This window comes from Eptesicus fuscus, chromosome 20 (genome assembly GCF_027574615.1).
Source record: "Eptesicus fuscus isolate TK198812 chromosome 20, DD_ASM_mEF_20220401, whole genome shotgun sequence".
NCBI lineage: Eukaryota > Metazoa > Chordata > Mammalia > Chiroptera > Vespertilionidae > Eptesicus > Eptesicus fuscus.
In genome coordinates, this window is record NC_072492.1 from 50552885 (window position 1) to 50572695 (window position 19811).

At 63.7% G+C, this 19811-nt stretch overlaps 1 protein-coding gene across 1 annotated transcript in view; it reads left to right on the forward strand.

Annotated features, from left to right (window-relative positions):
* Positions 1 to 2843: 2843 nt before the first annotated feature.
* RNF213 (ring finger protein 213) overlaps positions 2844 to 19811 on the forward strand; it is an 82012-nt gene continuing 65044 nt past the window's right edge. Inside the window, 14 exon segments of the mRNA XM_054708872.1 lie at positions 2844 to 2947; positions 7755 to 7774; positions 8231 to 8500; positions 8753 to 8890; positions 10495 to 10908; positions 11244 to 11366; positions 11814 to 11971; positions 12569 to 12727; positions 12989 to 13191; positions 14325 to 14617; positions 15205 to 15467; positions 17050 to 17254; positions 18726 to 18944; positions 19591 to 19646. Of these exon segments, the coding sequence (XP_054564847.1) occupies positions 2851 to 2947; positions 7755 to 7774; positions 8231 to 8500; positions 8753 to 8890; positions 10495 to 10908; positions 11244 to 11366; positions 11814 to 11971; positions 12569 to 12727; positions 12989 to 13191; positions 14325 to 14617; positions 15205 to 15467; positions 17050 to 17254; positions 18726 to 18944; positions 19591 to 19646 (2618 nt within the window). The 5' untranslated portion in view covers positions 2844 to 2850.

Consider the following 19811-nt stretch of genomic DNA (forward strand, 5'->3'; position numbering starts at 1 on the left):
TCTGGTTCATAGGTCGATGCTCAACCCCTGAGTCACACCAGTAACCATCACTCTAATTAGCGTTTGTTGCCGCAGTGGGGTGCCAGGCTCCCCAGGAGTGCCCTGAGGCTGTGCTGGTTGGCATGAGGAAGGTGAGCGAGGAAGAGCATCGCACACGTGGCTGGGGTGTTGGCTGTGTTGTTGTTATTCAGCAGCAGCCCTGGGTGCGGGACCACGAGGTCACAGAGGAAGAAACAGGCACAGAGCAGGGTGGGGTGACAGACCCCAGGCCTCTTGGGTACCAGTGACCAGGGGCCCTGCGTGGGCAGCAGGCGTCACTGCCATATTGGGTCACTCACTGGGCACCAGGCCGCCATAGGATGAGGCTGTGACCTCCCCTTGGCACCCAGGTGGCCTGAAGCTTGGCTCAGTGACCCGCCTGGTGGCCACGGCCTTTCTCCCGCTGCCCCTGGCTCTGCAGGGGTGTGGGTACCGTCCAGGGTGCTGGGCTAGGGACCTGCGCGCATCCCCCACTTCTGCCACAAGGGCCCGGTATCAGGTCGGAGGCCCGCCGGGGTGGCTGGAGTCGGTGCTGTCCCCGCGCCTCCTGGCAGGCAGCGCCCTGGAAGGGTCCACTGCGGGGCGCCACCGCCGGGGGACATTCCGGCCGCACCCGCGGGGACCCTGCAGCACTGCCAGAGGCACGAGGAGGGGCGGGACTGAGGCAGAAACGAAACCAAGTGGCCTGGCGAGGTAGGTGCGGGGGTGGAGAGCTAGGGGCCCGCAGGGGTCTGGGTCGCAGCAGGGGCGATCTGGGCAGTGGCTCCTGCGTCCAGGTGTCTGTCCCCCACCAGCCCTCCCTTCTGTCCTCCCCTCCTCCAGCCGCCTCTGCCCAGGGGGCAGGTTTCGGTTTCGAAGCGCGCGGTCCCCGCCCCGGCCTCGGGCAGCGCGCATTCCAGGGCCCACAACACTCCCGGAGGCCTGCTTGGGGCCCTGGGCCGGAAGCGTGAAGTCAGACCCTCCGCAGGGCGGATGGTGGATGGGGCGGCCAGACCTGGGGAGCGCCTCCCCGGGAACCCTGCCCTTTTGCTAATTGCAGTGACAGAAGAGAATTGTCCCGGGAACATAGTAACTTTACAAGAATGGCAGCCCTGCCCACACCCCCCGCCCAGAGCGGCTTCTCCCAACAGGACAGGGCTGCCTGGCAGGGCTCCGGGCCAGGCACCTGCTTGGTGGCGGCTTTGAGAGCCAAGCGGGTGGAGGGGGCACAGAATGCGGGAGAGGCAAGATAGTAGGGTCTGCCGAAACCGGTGTGGCTCAGTGGCTAGAGCGTGGCCTGCGGACTGAAGGGTCCCAGGTTCGATTCCGGTCAAGGGCATGTACCTTGGTTGCGAGCACATCCCCAGTAGGGGGCGTGCAGGAGGCAGCTGATCGATGTTTCTCTCTCATCGATGTTTCTAACTCTCTGTCCCTCTCCCTTCCTCTCTGTAAAAAAAACCAATAAAATATATTAAAAAAATATATGGTAGGGTCTGCACCCACTCCAGCCCCCACCACTCAGCCCCTGGTTTTCCGGGTGTGGTTGGGGGGCTTTGAACTTGGCACAGTTCAGCAGTTGGAAATGAACGGGAAGGAAGGCCTGGCAGCTGGTTGAGTAGAGAAGGCATCCCCCACCCCCACCCCCACCCCCCGCCGCCGGCCCTGGTGCAGGGGACTGTGGGTTGCGGGTTGCCGAGCCGCTGGGGCTTCTGGGCTGTGGGGAGGAAGAGCACCGGGGAGGACAGCTGGGAACGGAGAGGCCTGGGCTGTGGGAGCCATGGAAGGTCTTGGAGTGAGAGAGTGCCCAAGCCACGGTGGGGGCGGCTTCCGGGCTGTGGTAGGGAGGGCGAGGTGGAGGCCAGGAGCCAGGGCACCCCACACCCTAGTGTCTTCGGCCTGGCCCTGCCCTGCCCCCAGGAGGTCGCCGTCTGCTGGAGACCACGCCCACAGCAGCAGACAGACAGACAGACAGGCAGCCCTGCCAGAGCAGTGAGGGGAGGCGGGGCCGCAGCAGGAAGGACTAGCCTCGGGGCAGGCGGACCTCGACTCCAGCCGCCGAGACCCCGTCCTCTCCCCCTGGTGTGCCCGGTGACTCCTGGGAGCGGGGACCCCTGACCTGAGTTTGGCCTTGGCCTGGATGAGCATGGCCCCGCCCGTGCTTCCACGCTCACTGCCCCCCCCCCCCCCGCAGCGAGCATTCTGAGGGAGACCAGGATTCGTAGGTGGCAACCCCTGCCCGTCAGCAGGCCCCTGGCTGGGCCCCGCAGCCCCGTGCAGGCGTCCCTGCAGCCAGCTCTCCGTGTGGCCACCAGCACGTCCCCGGTGCTGTCCTGCCCGGGGGCTCCGCCTGGATGCCTCACCTGAGCCTCCTCACCTGGGAGCCAGGGCTTTTGTCTTGTTGGCGCCTTGCCCTGGGCACGCAGCGGGCACCTCGCCCACAACTCTGGGGGTTTTGCATGTGCTTGTGCCCTCCGGGGCCCTCCCTGCTCCCACCCGCCCCTCCTCAGCCACCCGGTCCCAGTCTCAGCCTCAGCCGGGTGGCCTCCCTGGGGGATGGAGAGCGCAGAGCCGGGCTGGGGGCGGGGGCGGGGCAGCAGCAAAGAAAGTGGGTGCCGAAGCCGAAGCCGGGGTGGGGGACAGCAGGGACCCGGAGGGGCGGCCCGGCTGTGAGCTGCAGGGGAGGGGCTCTTCTGAGCTGTTTGCGATTTCACTTTCCAGAAAATGAAACTGAAGCCGGCCGGTGGTCACGTGACCGGCGGCGGCTGGGAATAAAGGCAGCCGCTTCCTCGGACTCCACAGCTTCCAGCTCTGCCGGGCCAGCCGGAGGGAGGCATGGAGTGTCCTTCCTGCGGCCATGTCTCCAAAGAGGAAGCGCCCAAGTTCTGCTGCGAGTGTGGGCGCAGGCTGCCCCCCGCCGCCCCCGCCCCGGGTAAGGCTGGGGATGCCGATGGTGGGGGGGGGATGTCAGCCTGGTCCTGCCTCCTTCCCTGGAGTGGAAACCGAGGGCGGCAGAGCGGGGTCTCCTGGGGCCACAGGGAAGCGCTTCTCCCAGCAGCTCCTCCCTGAGCAGCTCCGAGGGCTTTTGCTGGAGGCACCTGTCGCTTTGTGAGAAATTCCATTTCATTTCTGGGAGAGAATGTGAGGTTCCCTGCCCCCTTGGGAGTGGGAAGTGTGGCTGAGCTCAGGGGATGGGGTGTTCGGAGGATGCTGCATGGAAGTGGGACCCCAGGCACAGGGCTGGGTGAGGGGTCGCCTGGCGAGGGTGGCCGGGGGCGCCTCAGGGTGTCATAGCCCCACAGGTGGGTCTCACCTGCTGACTTTCCCACTCGGCATCCTGATGCCTCCTGCCCTGTGGGGCCCTCACCTGCCCCGTGGGGCCCTCACCTGCCCCGTGGGGCCCTCACCTGCCCCGTGGGGCCCTCACCTGCCCCGTGGGGCCCATTCCCTGGCAGCACCAGGTTAGCCCTCTGTCCCAGACCTGTCACCTAAACAGCCGCTCTCCCCACAGAGTGTCTGACGAACCTCTCCATTTCCTGTTTCTGAAGCCCAGCTCCTACCCACCCCCAAACCCACCCCTCAGGCCTCCCACCTGCCCTGAGCTGGGTGACCCACCCCTCCAGCGCCTCGGGCCCAACCCCCAGCGCCAACCTCCCCTCTTTGCCTTCCACACACCCCACATCTGCTCCCAGGACCCACTGGCTGCGTGGGCAGAGCCTGCCCAGAGGGTCCCCCCGCCCCCCCGCCATGCCTCTCAGAGTAAAAGCTGCAAGTCCTGCCTGAATGCCCCTCCGGTGCCCTCTGACCTCCTCCCCTGCAGCCCCTCCCCCACCCGATGGCCTCCTGGCCTTCTGGGGACACAGGGCTGGCTCTGACCCCGGGACACCTGGGACACACCTCCCCTCCCTCCAGCCTTTGCTCTGCTGTCTCCTCCCCAAGCACCGCCCCCCCCCCCCCCCCAAGCCTGCAGCCTGCGCCGGCCTGTCTGTCCTGTGGCTTCAGGGCAGATTTGCTGTGTTGGCCGCTGCGTTACCCCAGGTCCCTGTGGCGCCTGGCGCACTGTAGGTGCTCGATAGACAACTGCTGTGGGACTCACCCAAGTTCCATGTGTTTTGTAAGCACACGCTGTGTGTGCATGTATGTGCACCGGTGTGCATGTGCACATGTGCATCTGTGTGGGGGTGTGCATGTGTGAGTGTGTGTGCATAGTGGACAGACGCCGCGGTCCCAGGCCTCCCTGCTCGTGACCTCCAAGGATGCGCCCTGAGGTCGCTCCGTTCAGCGTGTGTGTCAGGTGCGTGTGTGTCAGGTGCATGTGTGTCAGGTGCGAAGGTTGCAGACGCTGTGCTTGGGCTGGAGGGTGCGGAGCGGGGAGGGGGGACAGGGACGGGGGGGGGGGGCTTCATGCTGTGCGTTGTGTTCTATTGATTTGCTTCTGCGGCCGAGCCCTGGGGAGAAGCTCTGGGCGGCAGGCAGCCCTGAGGGCCCCTGAGGGTCAGGCCCAGCGGCCCTCGGTGGTCAGCGGGTGCCGCTCCCTCCTTGGTTCCTCGCTGTCCGGATGCCCGGTCACGGCGTGGCTGAGCGCTGGGGTCCCAGTGGGACTTCCGCCCACAGGGCTCCCCACCCCTCGTCACGAGAACGTCTACCTTGGGGGACCTTGGGACGGCAGGGGCCTCTGGGGCTTCAGAGACTCAACAAAATAGAAGCAAATCCTGCCCGGCCCGTGTGGCTCGGGTTGAGCATCGACCTATGAACCTGGTCACAGTTCGATTCCCGCTCAGGCACATGCAGGACAATTTACAGGAAGGCAAACAGGTGTTTGTTGGGGCTGCAGAGATGGTGTGACCCGGATAGGATGAGGTGCAGGCCCTGCTGGCTCCACACCACCCCCCTATCCTTCTCACCCCCCCCCCCCCCCGCCCCCGCCAAGCCGCTGTGAATGCCTCCATGGCCTGGACCAGGCCCTCTGTCTAAGTCCCTGTCGGCGGTCCAAGGGGAGGAGAAGCCCTGGGTCTTTGGTTCTGAAAGGTAATCGGCCTAAAATCACGCTCGGGGCAGAGACATCCTTGGGGGCTTGAGACCCTGCTCCCTCCAGCAGCCATCCTCCCGGCCCTGAGCCCCGCAGGGCACCGCCACTCCCGCAGAGCCCTCGCCTAACCCTCTTCTCCCTCTGAGCATAGTGGCCTTTTGTATTTTTAAACTATTTTTATATTTTTATTGATGTCAGGGAGGAAGGGAGAGGGAGAGAGAAACATCAATGATGAGAGAGACTCATTGATCGGCTGCCTCCTGCACGCCCCGCACTGGGGATGGAGCCCGCAACCAGGGCAAGTGCCCTGACCAGGAATTGAACCCTGACCTCCTGGTTTATAGGTCAATGCTCAACCACTGAGCCACGCTTTCCGGGCACATTGACCTTTTTGCAGGGTGACTCTGGCTGGGGGGGGGTCTCTCCCCTGCTGTTGGGAGTGGCAAGTGCTGATCCTGGTCAGTCCGTGGGGGCGCACAGTAGGGCCAAATGCCTGCGCCTGAAGGATGAGGCCTGCCTGGCTCTGCTGGCCTCTGAGCACCCATCCCTTGGGCCAGGGCTCAGGGCCACAACCTGGGAACACCCAGACTTCCTATCTGCTGGCTCCTGGATGCCCCGCCCCCTCCCGCCGCCCCGCCCTGCCTGGCTGTTCACAGAATAGAAAGTGAAAGCAAGAGGGAGAGCTGTGGTGTGGAGGTGGGGGTGGGGGTGGGTGGGGGCTGGGACCTGCTGGGTGGGGGGGCGCGCATGGAAGGGGAATGTGTGGCGGAGTCTCAGGCCACCCCAGGCTGGGGGGAGGGGGCGGGCTCTGCCAGGCATGATGTTGGGCTGCTCTCGGTGGAGAGCTTCAAATGCCAGTGGAGCCAGCATTTGACGGGCAGGGAGTTAGGGGGGCCCTCCCCACCCCGAGTGCTCACTGCCCGTGCCCCGGGGACGCAGGTGGGACTTCCAGGGGGACCTGCAGTGCTGGAAGGTTATGGGGGACGGTGAAAACCTGGAGAGTATATTTCGTTCTTTTAAATACGTTTTTTTATTGATTTGAGAGAAACATCAATTGGCTGCCTCCTGCACGCCCCCTGCTGGGGATCAAGCCCACAACCAGGCATGTGCCCTGACTGACCTCTTGGTGCCTGGTGGACACTCAGCCACTGAGGCACACCGGCCGTGTCTTTATTTTTCTTATCTGCATTTTCTACATTTTCTTGAGAACACCGCAGGGGGGTGAGGGCGGACACTGGGGCCTGAGCCGGCTGCCGTGGGGAGGGGGGGAAGGGGTCAGGCTGTCCTGGGACGCCCACGTGCGTTCCCCTGACATCGGGCCCAAGGGCAGCAGCTGTAGGGACGGAAGGTGCCCACCCCCCCGCCCAGGTCCCTTGGCTGGTCCAATAAGGAAAGCGATAGAAGTCGGGTTAGCGAAGCAAACCCCATGGAAGAGCAGGAACCCTCCTCCCGTGGGCCCGGCACAGGCCGCCCGCAAGCTCCGTCCCCAGCGGAGACGGGTGCGGGTGGGGTCGGCGACCCGGAAGGCCTGTGGGCGGCTGTCATGCCGACTGGCGCGGGGCCTGCAGCTCTGGTAATTGCTCCCAGAGAGGGGGTCCCCTCCTCGTCCTGTGCTGTGTGGGCCCCTTACCAACGCAGGTTCCCGCACGTCAGCGTCCCCCCAGAGGGGCGCCCAGGCCACTGACCGCACAGCTCAGTGAACAGAGCGTCGGCCTGCGGACCAAAGGGTTCCGGGTTCGATTCCAGTCAAGGGCACGTACCTTGGTTGCAGGCTCCTCCCACCCCCACCCCCCCATTCCCCCGGCCCAGGCCCTGGTCGGCACGTGCAGGAGGCAGCCCTTTGATGTGTTTCTCTCACATCAGTGTTTCTCTCTCCTTCCCTCTCTCTCCCACTCTCTCCAAAATCAATGGAAAAAGATATTGGGGTGAAGATTAACCCTTTGCACTCGCTTGCTTTTTTTCTCCATTCCTTTATTCTACTCGGGATTTAATTTTTTTAAATACCCCAGATTATACAAAGCGCGGCAGTAGAATAAAAAACTGGAGTTTCTTTTCATACAAACTTATTTATTTGGATTTTTTTATATTTCAAATTATTGATACATTCAAAGAGTAATTTTAATCTCTATAATTTTTCATGGTGTGATATTTTTTGAAACATTCACCCACATGAAGACCTGGTTTACATTCACATGTTTCGCAAATATAAATCGTCTCTCTTCTTCCTCCTTTGACTTTTCTGTTAGAACAAACAACACAATCTTTGTGTGTTTTGTTAGGGTGAGGTGTGATTATATGGAGCTTTCCATCTAAACGTTGCTCTAAGTTAGTGGATAATAATCTGCCCCTGGAAGTTAGTGTACCATCTCTGAATTCTCCAACAAGATCATGTACTAGTTTCCTAATAAATTTCACATGCGTTATCGGTTTTTCATTTTTTCTTTTTTGGCATCAGTTGAGACGGCATTTACATTTTACTAGTCCTTTCATGCTCATGAAAACAAGAAAAGATACTGGAAAAATAGACAAAAATCCCCCTCCCCCCGCGGTGAAACTACATGTCGAGTGTGGCTCGACATACGAGCTGCTACCGATGCTAACCGTGCCGAATCACACTCGCCATCCGAGTGCAAAAGGTTAAAAAAAAACACAAAACAGCTCAAAGGAACATTCCAGAGGGTGACGGGCTCTTCCCTTTCCTGCCTTGTAGACTCTGAGAATGACCCGAAGGCGACCTCGGTGCCCGAGGGGGAGGAGAGCGGACAGGAGCTGAAGGAGGAGGGTGACCCCCAGACGACCTCGGTCTCCGAGGGGGAGAAGGAGAGCGGACAGGAGCTGAAGGAGGACGGGGCCCCCCAGACGACCTCGGTCCCCGACGGGGAGGAGAGCGGACAGGAGCTGAAGGAGGAGAGTGACCCCCAGACGACCTCGGTGCCCGAGGGGGAGAAGGAGAGCGGACAGGAGCTGAAGGAGGAGAGTGACCCCCAGACGACCTCGGTGCCCGAGGGGGAGAAGGAGAGCGGACAGGAGCTGAAGGAGGACGGGGACCCCCAGACGACCTCGGTCCCCGAGGGGGAGAAGGAGAGCGGACAGGAGCTGAAGGAGGAGAGTGACCCCCAGACGACCTCGGTCCCCGAGGGGGAGAAGGAGAGCGGACAGGAGCTGAAGGAGGAGGGTGACCCCCAGACGACCTCGGTCCCCGAGGGGGAGAAGGAGAGCGGACAGGAGCTGAAGGAGGAGAGTGACCCCCAGACGACCTCGGTGCCCGAGGGGGAGGAGAGCGGACAGGAGCTGAAGGAGGAGAGTGACCCCCAGACGACCTCGGTCCCCGAGGGGGAGAAGGAGAGCGGACAGGAGCTGAAGGAGGACGGGGCCCCCCAGACGACCTCGGTCCCCGAGGGGGAGAAGGAGAGCGGACAGGAGCTGAAGGAGGAGAGTGACCCCCAGACGACCTCGGTCCCCGACGGGGAGGAGAGCGGACAGGAGCTGAAGGAGGACGGGGCCCCCCAGACGACCTCGGTCTCCGAGGGGGAGAAGGAGAGCGGACAGGAGCTGAAGGAGGACGGGGCCCCCCAGACGACCTCGGTCCCCGAGGGGGAGAAGGAGAGCGGACAGGAGCTGAAGGAGGACGGGGCCCCCCAGACGACCTCGGTCCCCGAGGGGGAGAAGGAGAGCGGACAGGAGCTGAAGGAGGACGGGGCCCCCCAGACGACCTCGGTGCCCGAGGGGGAGAAGGAGAGCGGACAGGAGCTGAAGGAGGACGGGGCCCCCTCCTCATCGCTGGACTCCAGTGACCGGCAGGCAGAGCTGGCCCAGCCCAGTGCCCAGTCCGGGAAGAGCCAAAAAGTGAGTGCCGGCCCCGGGCGTCCTGGCTCTACCGCCGCCGCTTCCTGCCGAGGTTCCCCAGCCGCCGGCCACGGTGCCCGGGTCCCCAGCTGCCGGCCACGGTGCCCGGTCCCCACGGTGCTGGCCCTCCCCATGCTGCGGCGGCGCGGCCTCCGGGGCCCTGTCCGCTGGGCCTCCACCTGCCAGGCTGGCGGCTGTGCTCTGCCCCTGGGTGCCCGCCCCCTCTGTCCTCTTCGCATTGACGGTGCTGCCCCCCAGGTGCCTCCACGCTCCGGGTCAGGGTCAGGGTCAGGGCGGCTCCGGGTCAGGAGGGCTCTGGGTCAGGGTCAGGGTCAGGAGGGCTCCGGGTCAGGGTCAGGGTCAGGGTGGCTCCAGGTCAGGGTCAGGGTCAGGGCATGTTCCGGGTCAGGGCGGGCGCTCGAGAAGTACCTGGGAGACGGTTGCCTCCCAACAAGCGTCAGAGCCGAGGGGCTCCGGGGTCAGGGCCAGGCCAGGCTGCGGGCCGTTCCCGGACGGGTTCGGGGAGGCCGGGGGCCAAGTCTCCGCCAGCCCAGCTCAGGTTTCCTGTCTGCCCTCGGCGGATGCTCCTGGTGGCTGGGGGGGACCCGCCGCAGGAGGCCGTGTTGGGGTCCATGTGTGTGAGGGGTGTGTGGGGTGTATATGTGAGTAGAGGTGTGCGTGCACGTGTGCGTGGTGCTGCTGGGAAGCCTGGAAATGCCCTCGGGTTGCCCGGGCCGCCGGGTGTCGTGCTGGTGATTGCAGACAGACGTGCGGAGGCCTGCTCAGGGTTCTCGGAGGGTTCCAGGAGCTGACCCAGAGCGACCACCCCACCCCATGCGCAGACACCCCCCCAGTTCTCCCCTCCCCCTAACCCAGGTGACCGGCCTTCGGGGTCACGGGTCACTGGTCCTGAAGGGACTGCTCAGCCCTCAGCCCGGAGCCTCGGCCCCGTAGGGTCCTGTCACACGTGCTTCCATAGCTGGGCACTCTTCGCCGGGGCAGGGCCTCCCGGGTGTGCCCGGCGCCGGCGGGGGCCGCTCTGCCTGCTCACCAGCCCGAGCCTCTCCTCCGTTTCGACGTCCTGCACAGCGTGCGCTCCACACGACAGTGAGCGAGTCCCGGCAGCGCGGACCTGCTCGCTGACGGCCCCATGAGCTTGTCGGCTGCGCTTAGGCCCACTGTCCCCCACTCTGTCCGCCACCCCGTCCTCTTGTGTCTCAGCGTCATTCTTCCCAAGATAAAGAGATGGCAGGTGCCCGCCAGCACGGCTCTGTGGCTGAGCGTCGACCTGTGATGGTTCGATTCCCGTCAGGGCACAGGCCCGGGTAGTGGGTTCGATCCCCCGTGTGGGGCGTGCCGGAGGCAGCCGATCCATGATTGTCTCTCATCACTGATGTTTCTCTCTCCCTCTCCCTTCCTCTGAAATCAGTACCGATGCATGTATATATTTACGTTCTGGGTTTTATAAGAGAGATGGCAGTTCCCTCGGGTGTCAGGTGCTGGCGGAGCTGGGCTTAGTTCGTGAGCAGCTGAATGGGGTTGGAGGGAAGGCGGGTGGGTGTCGGGTGCACCTGAGGAGTGAACCCGCGTCTCTCTCTGTCTAGAGCAAGAGGAAGAAAGAGAAGAAAAAGAATGAAAAGGTGCCCATGTCCAAAGGGCCGGAGCCCCTTTGCGCCCCCCCCTCTGTGCCTTGTCGTCTTGAATCGCTTCCGGATCCTGGGGTCCAGGACGTGGCCCTGCCCCAGAGCCCCGCTCAGCAGGGTGGGCCTCCCAGCCAGCCGCCGCCGGAGGCAGCCTCGGCAGGAGAGTCTCCAGGCAGCACAGCACCCCAGGACCAGACCGCAGGAGGTGCCCCCCCAGGAGGGAAGGACCCAGAGGGGGCCGGGCCCCCCGCCTCCGCCTGTGGGGACGATGGCACTGCCCAGGAGCTCCCGCCGCCCGCACCACAGGGGGACCCCTCGGAGCCCAGGAATGAGCCGCCCGCCTTGGGGCAGCAGGCCGCGCCCCCCGCTTCAGGGGTGAGTTGTGGGGAGGTGGCCCCGTGGGCCTGCTGAGGCCTTGGCGCCTGGCTGCGCAGTGCGGTTCCCAGGTCGCCTCCTGGTCTGGGCGGGGCGTCCTCCTCTGGGGCTTACTCCTGGGAACGGGGCTGAGGGAGAGGCTGCCCTGCGCCCCGGGTCCCTGACCCCATCCCTGAGCCCCTGGCCCCGTCCCCAAGCCCCTGGCCCTGTCACCGAGGCCCCGGCCCCCATCCCCGTCACCCAGCTGGAGGCAACGCTGACCCTCACGTCGTGGAGTCCGTCTCCCTGTCCGTGAGGTCCTCCTGGCCCTGACGTTCGGTCTTTATTTCTTCAAGGCGACTGACGTGGCGGCCGAGCTGGTGGAGCCGGGGGAGGGGGCTGAGGTCCAGAGTGAGACGCAGAAACCGAAGCCGCCGGGCGCCCCTGCCTCCCCCACTGCCTCCCCGGAGCACGGCCAGGTGAGAGGCTTGTTCTGGGAGGGGCGCGGCCGGCCGTCTGTCCCACAGCCGCTCCGTTTGGCCGGTCCTGCCCCCGCTCCTCTTTCATTCGTTACCCACCCATAGGTGCTGGCTGAGCCCGAGTGCCCGCTAGGCCTCGGGGCTCTCTCTAGAGGAGAGAGGGCGCGGGGAAGGGGGTGAGGGCTGAGGGCAGGGGTGCCGCCCAGGGGCCATGGCCCGGAAGGCCTCGCCCACGAGGGGTTTCTGTGATCGCCTGGATGGGGCGAGAGGGGCTCCGGGGAGATTGGGGCCGTGTCCCCAGCAGAGGGAATGGCAGGGGCAGGGCCCGAGGGACCAGCAGGAAGCCGGAGCCCCGAGCGATGCGGGAGAGGCCGTGGTGGGGCGCCAGACCGTCGTGGGCAACCTTGGAGGCTGGAGTTCACGGTGGGGGTTGGTTACTTGTCTCAGGAAGCTGAACCCAAAGGCAAGGCTGCCGTTTCCGGGGAGAAAGCCAGGCCGGGAGACCGGAAGAAGTCTGACCGGGGCCTCAGGGGTGACGCGGCTGCCCCAAAGGGCAAGGGGGGCCGGAAGGAGCTGGAAGCTGACACGCCGGAGGTTCCGAGCAGGTAGGGTGCGAGGTGCAGCGGCCATGGGGGCCGCGAGGTGCCCGCCCCAGGGAGGCAGGCCCAGTGCCCACCCGCCCACAGAGGGCAGCCCAGGCCCCGGGCAGGTGGTGGAGTCTCCGGGGCCCAGAGGCAGCGGCCTCAGGACTCGGGGGAGGCTGTGATGTCCGAGCGCTAGCGCCCCCCTCCCCCCCAGCGCTTCTGGGCAGATTGTCCCGTCCTGCGCCCACCGCCCCCTGCAGAGGGCGGCGAGAGGAATCCCCGGGCGGTACGTCTCAAGTGTTGATGCACTTGAGTTTTGCTGGGTATGTTAATGCGGGTGAAGAAATACGGTTACGTGTGTGCACATACGTGTGTGTTTGTGCACATGTGAGTATGTGTGCATGCACACATTTTGTGCATTGTGTGCACAAGCATGTGAGTGCATGTTTTGTGCCTGTGTGTGCTCAAGCATGTGTATATGTTTTTGTGCACGTGTGCACAAGCATGTGAGTATATGTGTGCTTGTGTGCATGTTTATGTGTGTGCACACGTGCTTTGTATGTACGTGGCTGGGTAAGACAGCGGGTGTAACCGTGCTTCCTGGCGGCTCTCCGGCAGCCCTCTGAGCCCCGAGGAGGGCGTCACGGTGTTCTTCCACGCCATCCTCTCCAAGGACTTCAACTTCGACCCCAGCCAGCACCGGCTGTTCATCCGGGGTGGCGAGGAGCTGGGGACGCCGGCATGGAACCGCAACGTGTGCGAGCTGCACGTCACCAAGTGAGTGTCCGGGGCTCGCGGGCAGCCGGGCGTCCTGATGTCCGTCTTCGAAGCGCCTGCGAGCAGAGCTGGTGGCGTTTGTTCGGAAAATGAGTGTTTCGAGCAGCTCTTCCCCTCGACGCGCTTGCCCTGCGCCCCCGGCCCGTCTGGGCACCGGGCGGCGGGCGGGCGTAGCTCTCGCCCTGCACTCCGCCGCGTTTCAGAAGAACTAAGACTCCCGGGAGGCTTTCCCGACGACCGGGCCGTCCCCTCTGTTCGCAGAATCCTAGACTCGCACGGGGCCCTCGTCGAAGGCAGCGCCGTGCTGCCCAAGCGGCTGCTGGACCAGGCCGTGCCCTACAAGTACGTGGTCGTGAAGGACACGGAGTCCACCGTGTACGAGTTCATCTACAAGCAGCAGGACACGGAGGCCAAGCACGTCAACCGCTCCCTGCACCTGCGCTCGGCGCTGCTGGGCTCCGGAGGTGGGTCTGGGCGGCCGCAGGCACGCAGGCCTCCGAGGCAGGGGCTCCGGCCCGGCGGGTCCTCGCTGCCTGGCGGGGCCCCACCCGCGCCCTGCGGGCGTGCAAACCGGGGGTGGAAGCCAGTTTCCATCTGTGCAGCCTGAGCGCCCACCGAGGAGAGGAAACCAGGGGAGGGATTTACAGAGAAGGGAGGAGCGGAGAGGCAGCTGCTAGAGCGAGGGGCGGGGCACGGAGGCGCAGGAGGGGGGGCAGGAGGGGCAGGAGGGGCGGGCTCTTCCGGGAGGTGTCCACAGGCGCTGGGAGTGAGCATGGCGAGGAGCGTGGGGAGCCCCGCCTGCTGTCCCCCCCCCCCCCCCCCCGCCGTGTGGTCGCGGCCACTCTGCTCGTTCTTCGTTTCTTATTCTCCGTTTTGTCTTCTTTTTCTTTCTTTTTAAAAAATACTTTTATTGATTTCAGAGAGGAAGGAGAGGGAGAGAGAGAAACATGGACGATGAGAGAGAACCATTGAGCAGCTGCCTCCTGCCCGCCCCCCGCTGGGGACTAAGTGCCCAGACAGGGAATTGAACCGAGACCTCCTGGTTCATAGGGCGATGCTCAGCCCCGAGCCACGCCGGCGGACCGCTTTCCTGTTTATCTTCAACTTCCTTCCGTGTTTCTCTTTGCTGTGTTTTATACTCACCACATGCAGTCGAGTGTGTGTGTCTGCGTGTGTGCGTGAAGGTGGCTGTCAGCCCGGGGCCGAGGGCTCTGTCCGCCTTGTCGCCTGGACCATCCTTCGTGGGGGGTGGGGGGGCAGCTCGGTGCCCGCGGCTGGTGAGTGACGCAGTTCCAGTATAAAAGGGTTACCCCCCCCGCCCAAAGAGCGTTTCCCTAGGGGCTCGGCTGCCAGGTCTGTGAGCCACCGAGCTTGCCACGGCACTCCCTGTGTGGCCAGGCCTGGACGGCGTGGCCTCCGTCTTGCCTCCCCTGTGGCGTCTGCACGCCTGTCCCCCACCCAGCCGGCTCCCCACGGGCAGCCCCGGCCGTTTGCCTGCGAGGGGCACCTGCCGGGAGTGACGCCCCGTCCGCCCCCAGCCCTCTGCCGTCCTTCCTCCCCTGCTGGGCTCACTCCGCGGCTCCTGCCCCTCCCCTAGACTGGCATCAGTACGACGACATCATTTGCAAGCGGCCCACCGGGAAGTTCCGGGCGATCCGGGATTACCTCCTGCACCACTTCGTGGACCAGATGAAGAAGAACGTGCAAGGGAAGCAGCTGGCGGCCTCCGTCATGCTGGGCCGCGTCCTCAGCGTCCTGCAGACCTGGAGCGCCGTCAACCTGAGCAGCTTCTTCACGCAGTTCCGCCAGTTCCACTCCGTGGTCAGCGAGCACGTGGTCTACGAGGAGCAGGAGAAGGCCTGGACCTCCCTGAGCTACTCAAAGGAGCAGGTACTGGCTCGGGGCGCTGCCACGCCCTCCTCCATCTTCCAGCAGCAGCGTCACCCACCTCCCAGTGGCCAGGGGACCCTGGGACGCAGTGGGCAGGTGCGGAGGGGGGCCGGGGGCCTGGTCCTTCAGCCCCTTTTCTCCGAATGCCTCCTCTGGGGAATCCTTTGTTCTTCCCATTGTCTTCCTCCTCCCACTGCTGGCCCCACCCACCTGGCCTCACCCCTCACCTGGCCCCACCCTTGGAGTAGACAGAGGGGTGGGGCCCTCCCTCCTGCCTCTCCCCCAGCTCTGTGGTGGGGCCTGGGCAGTTCAGAGACACACCTGGGCCCACACCTGAGATGATGTTAAACTGCTGTGAGCACCCAGGCCTACTGGAAAGCCCCTCCCCCGTGCCGGGGTCTCCGATCCCATTATCGGGGCGGCTCCCGGAAATCCAGGGCAGCTGGGCCCGGAGGGGGGCTGCTGGGATCACAGAGCTGTCCCTGCCGCTCGGGCCATGGCTCTGCGGGGTGAGTGGACCTCGGGGCAGCGATGGGGCAGCCCGGAGGGCTTCGGCTCCACGGCCCTGTCCGTTTCCCCTGCGTCAGGTGCGGGCGCACCTGTGGGAGTGTTTGCAAGAGCACATGAAGCCGTTCCTGGAGAGGAGCGAGGACTCTCTGCCCGAGGACGTCCCCGTGAGGAGGAAGCTGAGGATGGGCCTGGTCGCCCTGCACGTGGCTGAGGAGCTGAAGCTCCGCCTCTCGAAGCGCGACCTGGGCACCCTGTGCAGCCTCCTGTGCGCCAGCGCCGACGCCACCTCCCCCCGCGACCTCCGGGACGACCTCAGCCTCATCTTTGAAACACCTCAGAGGTAGTGTGTGTGTGTGTGTGTGTGTGTGTATGTGTGAGAGTGTGTGTGTGTGTGTGTGAGTGTGTGTGTGTGTGTGACTGTGTGTGTGTGTGTGTGTGTGACTGTGTGTGTGAGTGTGTGTGTGTGTGACTGTGTGTGTGTGTGTGTGTGACTGTGTGTTAGAGTGTGTGTGTGTGTGTGTGTGTGAGTGTGTGTATGTGTGAGAGTGTGTGTGTGTGTGACTGTGTGTGTGAGTGTGTGTGTGTGTGTGTGACTGTGTGTGACTGTGTGTGAGTGTGTGTGTGTGTGTGACTGTGTGTGACTGAGTGTGTGTGACTGTGTGTGTGAGTGTGTGTGACTGTGTGTGTGTGTGTGTATGTGTGAGTGTGTGTGTGTGTGACTGTGTGTGTGTGACTGTGTGTGTGTGTGTGAGTGTGTCAGTGTGTGTGTGTGTGTGTGTGACTGTGTGTGTGTGTGTGAGTGTGTGAGTGTGTGAGAGAGTGTGTGTGTGTGTGTGACTGAGTGTGTGTGTGTGACTCTGTGTGTGTGTGTGACTGTGTGTGTGTGACTGTGTGTGTGTGTGTGAGTGTGTGTGTGAGTGTATGTGTGAGAGTGTGTGTGTGTGTGACTGAGTGTGTGTGTGTGTGACTGAGTGTTGTGTGTGTGTGTGTGTGTGTGTGTGACTGTGTGTGTGAGTGTGTGTGTGTGTGCGTGTGTGTGAGTGTGAGTGAGTGTGAGTGTGTGTGTGTGTGTGACTGAGTTGTGTGTGTGTGTATGTGTGAGTGTGTGTGTGTATGACTGTGTGTGTGAGTGTGTGTGACTGTGTGTGTGTGTGTGTGTGATTGTGTGTGAGTGTGTGTGTAGTGTGTGTGTGACTGTGTGTGTGACTGTGTGTGTGACTGAGTGTGTGTGTGTGAGTGTGTGTGTGTGTGTGTGTGTGAGTGTGTGTGTGTGTGTGTGTGAGTGTGTGAATGTGTGAATGTGTGTGTGAGAGTGTGTGTGAGTGTGTGTATGAGTAATGATTTTATAGCCACTTTTTAAAAAAACATATTTGTATTGATTTCAGGGAGGAAGGGAGAGAGAGAGAGAGCTAGGAACATCAATGGGAGAGAATCATGGACCAGCTGCCTCCTGCACGCCCCCCCCACTAGGGATGGGGCCCACAACGCAGGCCTGTGCCCTGACCAGGAAACGAACTGTGACTTCCTGGTTCATAGGTTGACACTCAACCACTGAGCCACACTGGCTGAGCCCCTTCCCGTTTAAACACTTGCTTTATATTTAGACTGGCGCCAGACGCCCGGGCCCAGGTGCCAGTCTGCCCGTGCCCAGGGGGGATCACTCAGCCGCCAGAGCCTCCGCCGTCAGGAAGGTGGAAATGGCCCACCGGGAGTTTGCTGGGGGCCTATCCGGTGCCCAAGGCGTTAGGGGTGACGCTGAGGGTGCCCTGTCTCCCGTGGGACCCGTGCCCAGCCACTCTGCTCAGCCACCCCCAGCGGCCTGCCCGCCCTGGGCGCACGCCGGCCTCTCCCAGGGACGTCAGGCAGCAGTCCTGACGTCGGCTCCCGGCGTCCCCGGCTCCCGGCCTCTGTTCTGTCTCCAGGTGGCGAGAGTCCCTGCTGAACCTGTGCCACAGGAGCATGAAGCAGGAGGTGAGCTACTGGGTGGGCACCCTGCCCGTGCTCCACCTCTGCGCCGGGCCGCGCCCCCCCGCACGGCAGCCCGGGACTCAGCCCGAGGACGTCTGGGCGGCCCTGGAAGGAATCCCCTTCTCGGAGTTTCGGCGGAATAGGGAGCACGAGTAAGTTGTGGGCTCCCCTCCCCGCGTGGTCTCGGCGGACCTACAGGGTCCCGCTTCTAGGGACGCAGCCTTCGGGGTGCGCAGGAGCGGCTTCTCCGAGGAGCGGGGCGGCAGCCACAGGGGAAACGGCGCAGCCCGTTTAAGGGCAAACACGGGGCTGAAGTCAAAGAAAACGCAAAGGCAGGCGACGGACAGGAACGAATGCGGGCGCCGCTGCCTAGCTCGGCCCCGATGGCGCTGCCTTTTGTCCAAGAAACTGTTCCAAGCGCACCCCCCCCCCCCCCCCCCCCCCCCCCCCGTCTGAGGGGCTCCGGCCTCGGGCTTATGGGGAGTGAACAGGCCGGAGGGAGTGGGCTCCTTGCTGCGATCGGCCCCGGTGAAACGGGAGTGCGCGTCGCCGTGGGGTGCAGGCCGCGTGGACGCGCAGGGCCGGTGGGCAGGAGGACGCGGTGTGGGCAGGAAACGGAACCTTACTCAGCCCCGAGAAAGGCTGCCTGCCGCCCGCTGCACCGGCTGAGACCGCAGGCGTGACGCCGGGTTGACGAGTCAGACCGAGAGGGACAAAGGCTGTGTGAGCTCACTCCTCCGTGGAATCTGAAAACGCCAAACTCGTAGAAAGGGAGAGTTTGGTTACCGGGGCTGGGGTGGGGGAGGGGCGGGTGTTGGTCGGAGGTACAGACCTCCAGCCGGAGGGCGTCCCGGGAGCTGCGTCACACACGGGGGCGGATCTCAGACGTGCTGGCCACCAAAAGGGAATGAGGACGGGCCTCGGACACGATGCAACATGCAGGTGTATCACACCCCCCCCCCCCCAGTGGCATATGCTACCTATCAACCACCTCAATGGAGCTGGAAACCACGCTGAATTCTCTGTTTTTATTGTAAAAATGCATAACCTAGAACTTCCCAGGCTCCCCGCCTTCCGCGCACAGCTCCGCGGATTAAGCACATTCACAGGACACCCCGAGCTCCTCGCCCAAGGGAAAGGCCGTCCCTGTGAGGCGCTCACTGCCCCCCCCCCCATGCCTCCTCCTGTGTCCTGTCCCCGTGGGGCGGACCAGGTCGTCCTGTCCGGGAACCACGCGGGTCTCCCTTGGTTCTGGGCCGATGGCGCTCCGACCGTGTCTTCAAGGTGCGTCCCTTCCGTTCAGTCCACCGCTGAGCGCCGACGTTATTTTTATTTATTTACACGTGTGTTTGTTGGTTTCAGAGAGGAAGGGAGAGGGGGAGGGAGAGAGAGATAGAGAGAGAAACATCAACGATGAGAGAGAATCCTGGATCGGCTGCCTCCTGCACGCCACCAAAGGGGATCGAGCCCGCAACCTGGGCGGAGCCCTAACCTCCCGGTTCCTAGGTCGACACTCAACCCCTGCGCCTCGGGCGGGGCTGCTTTTAAAACCCGCGCCTCCTCGCTGCTCCCTCCAGGTGTGCGTGGCACTCAGCGCCCTCTCCCGCCCCTGCTCTCCCTCCGCAGGAAGCACTTGCTCCAGTTCATGGTGGGCAAGAAGCACCTGCTGGGGGTGGACGACGCCCTGTTCCGGTCCTGGCTCAGCCTGCTGCCGCTGAGCAGCCTGGCCGCCTACCTGCAGGAGTTCACCGACTACCTGGCACGCTTCCCCGCGCGCGTCCTGGACTGTCTGCTGGGCGCCTGCTACCGGCTGCAGGAGCTCAAGGACGTCTCCCTCAGAAACCTGGAGGTCTGTCGCCTGCGCAGGCGCCGAGGGCTCGCTTAGCAGAGGCCCCCGGCCAGTGAGCGTGCCGAGCCCTGCGTCCTCTTCCCGGGAACCTGACGGGCTCCTTACAAACCGTGCACTGCGCCCGGGGGCATGGCTCAGGGGTTGAACTTCGACCCATGAACCAGAAGGTCACGGTTCGGCTCCCGGTCAGGGCCCAGGCCCGGGTTGCAGGCTCGATCCCCAGTGGGGGGCGTGCAGGAGGCGGCCGATGGATGTTTCTCTCCCCCCCCCCCCCCCGCCCTGCTCTGTAAAAGTCAATGACAAATATTCTTCTTTTAAAGGGAGAAACTGTGCCCTGGGAGGCTGCCTGGTTCTTCCATTTCAGTAAAACCCTCACCGTCCCTGGTTATGTCTGCGCCAGGCGGGGGGGACGCCACCCCATGCATGGGGACACGGCGGCCATCTTCCTCTCCCTTTTCGGGGGTGGGAACAAGTGTAGAACTCTAAGCCCCACCTTTATTCCTGGGAGGTCAAGTTTAGCATCTGAGCACCTTAAGACACACCCAGAGGACGGGGTGCGCGCGGCTTTGTTCTCGCGGGGCGGCGGTCCGTTCAGCGGAGACTGCGGTGCCGGGTCATCGCTGCTGTTTCTTCCCTTCGCCCCCAGGACATGGACGTGACGCTGAAAATGCTGCTGCACCTGCTGGACATGTTTCAGGACCAGTAAGTGGCGAAGCCCAGGCCGCCCGTCGCCGCATGGTGCCCCCGGGTGTCCCGGAGCCGCCGCCACCATCCGAGGGCCCCACCCCGACGCACAGCCCCCTTTTTGGAGTTATTGATGGGATCATCCTGGTTTTTTGTTGTTTTTAAATATATTTTTTCTTGATT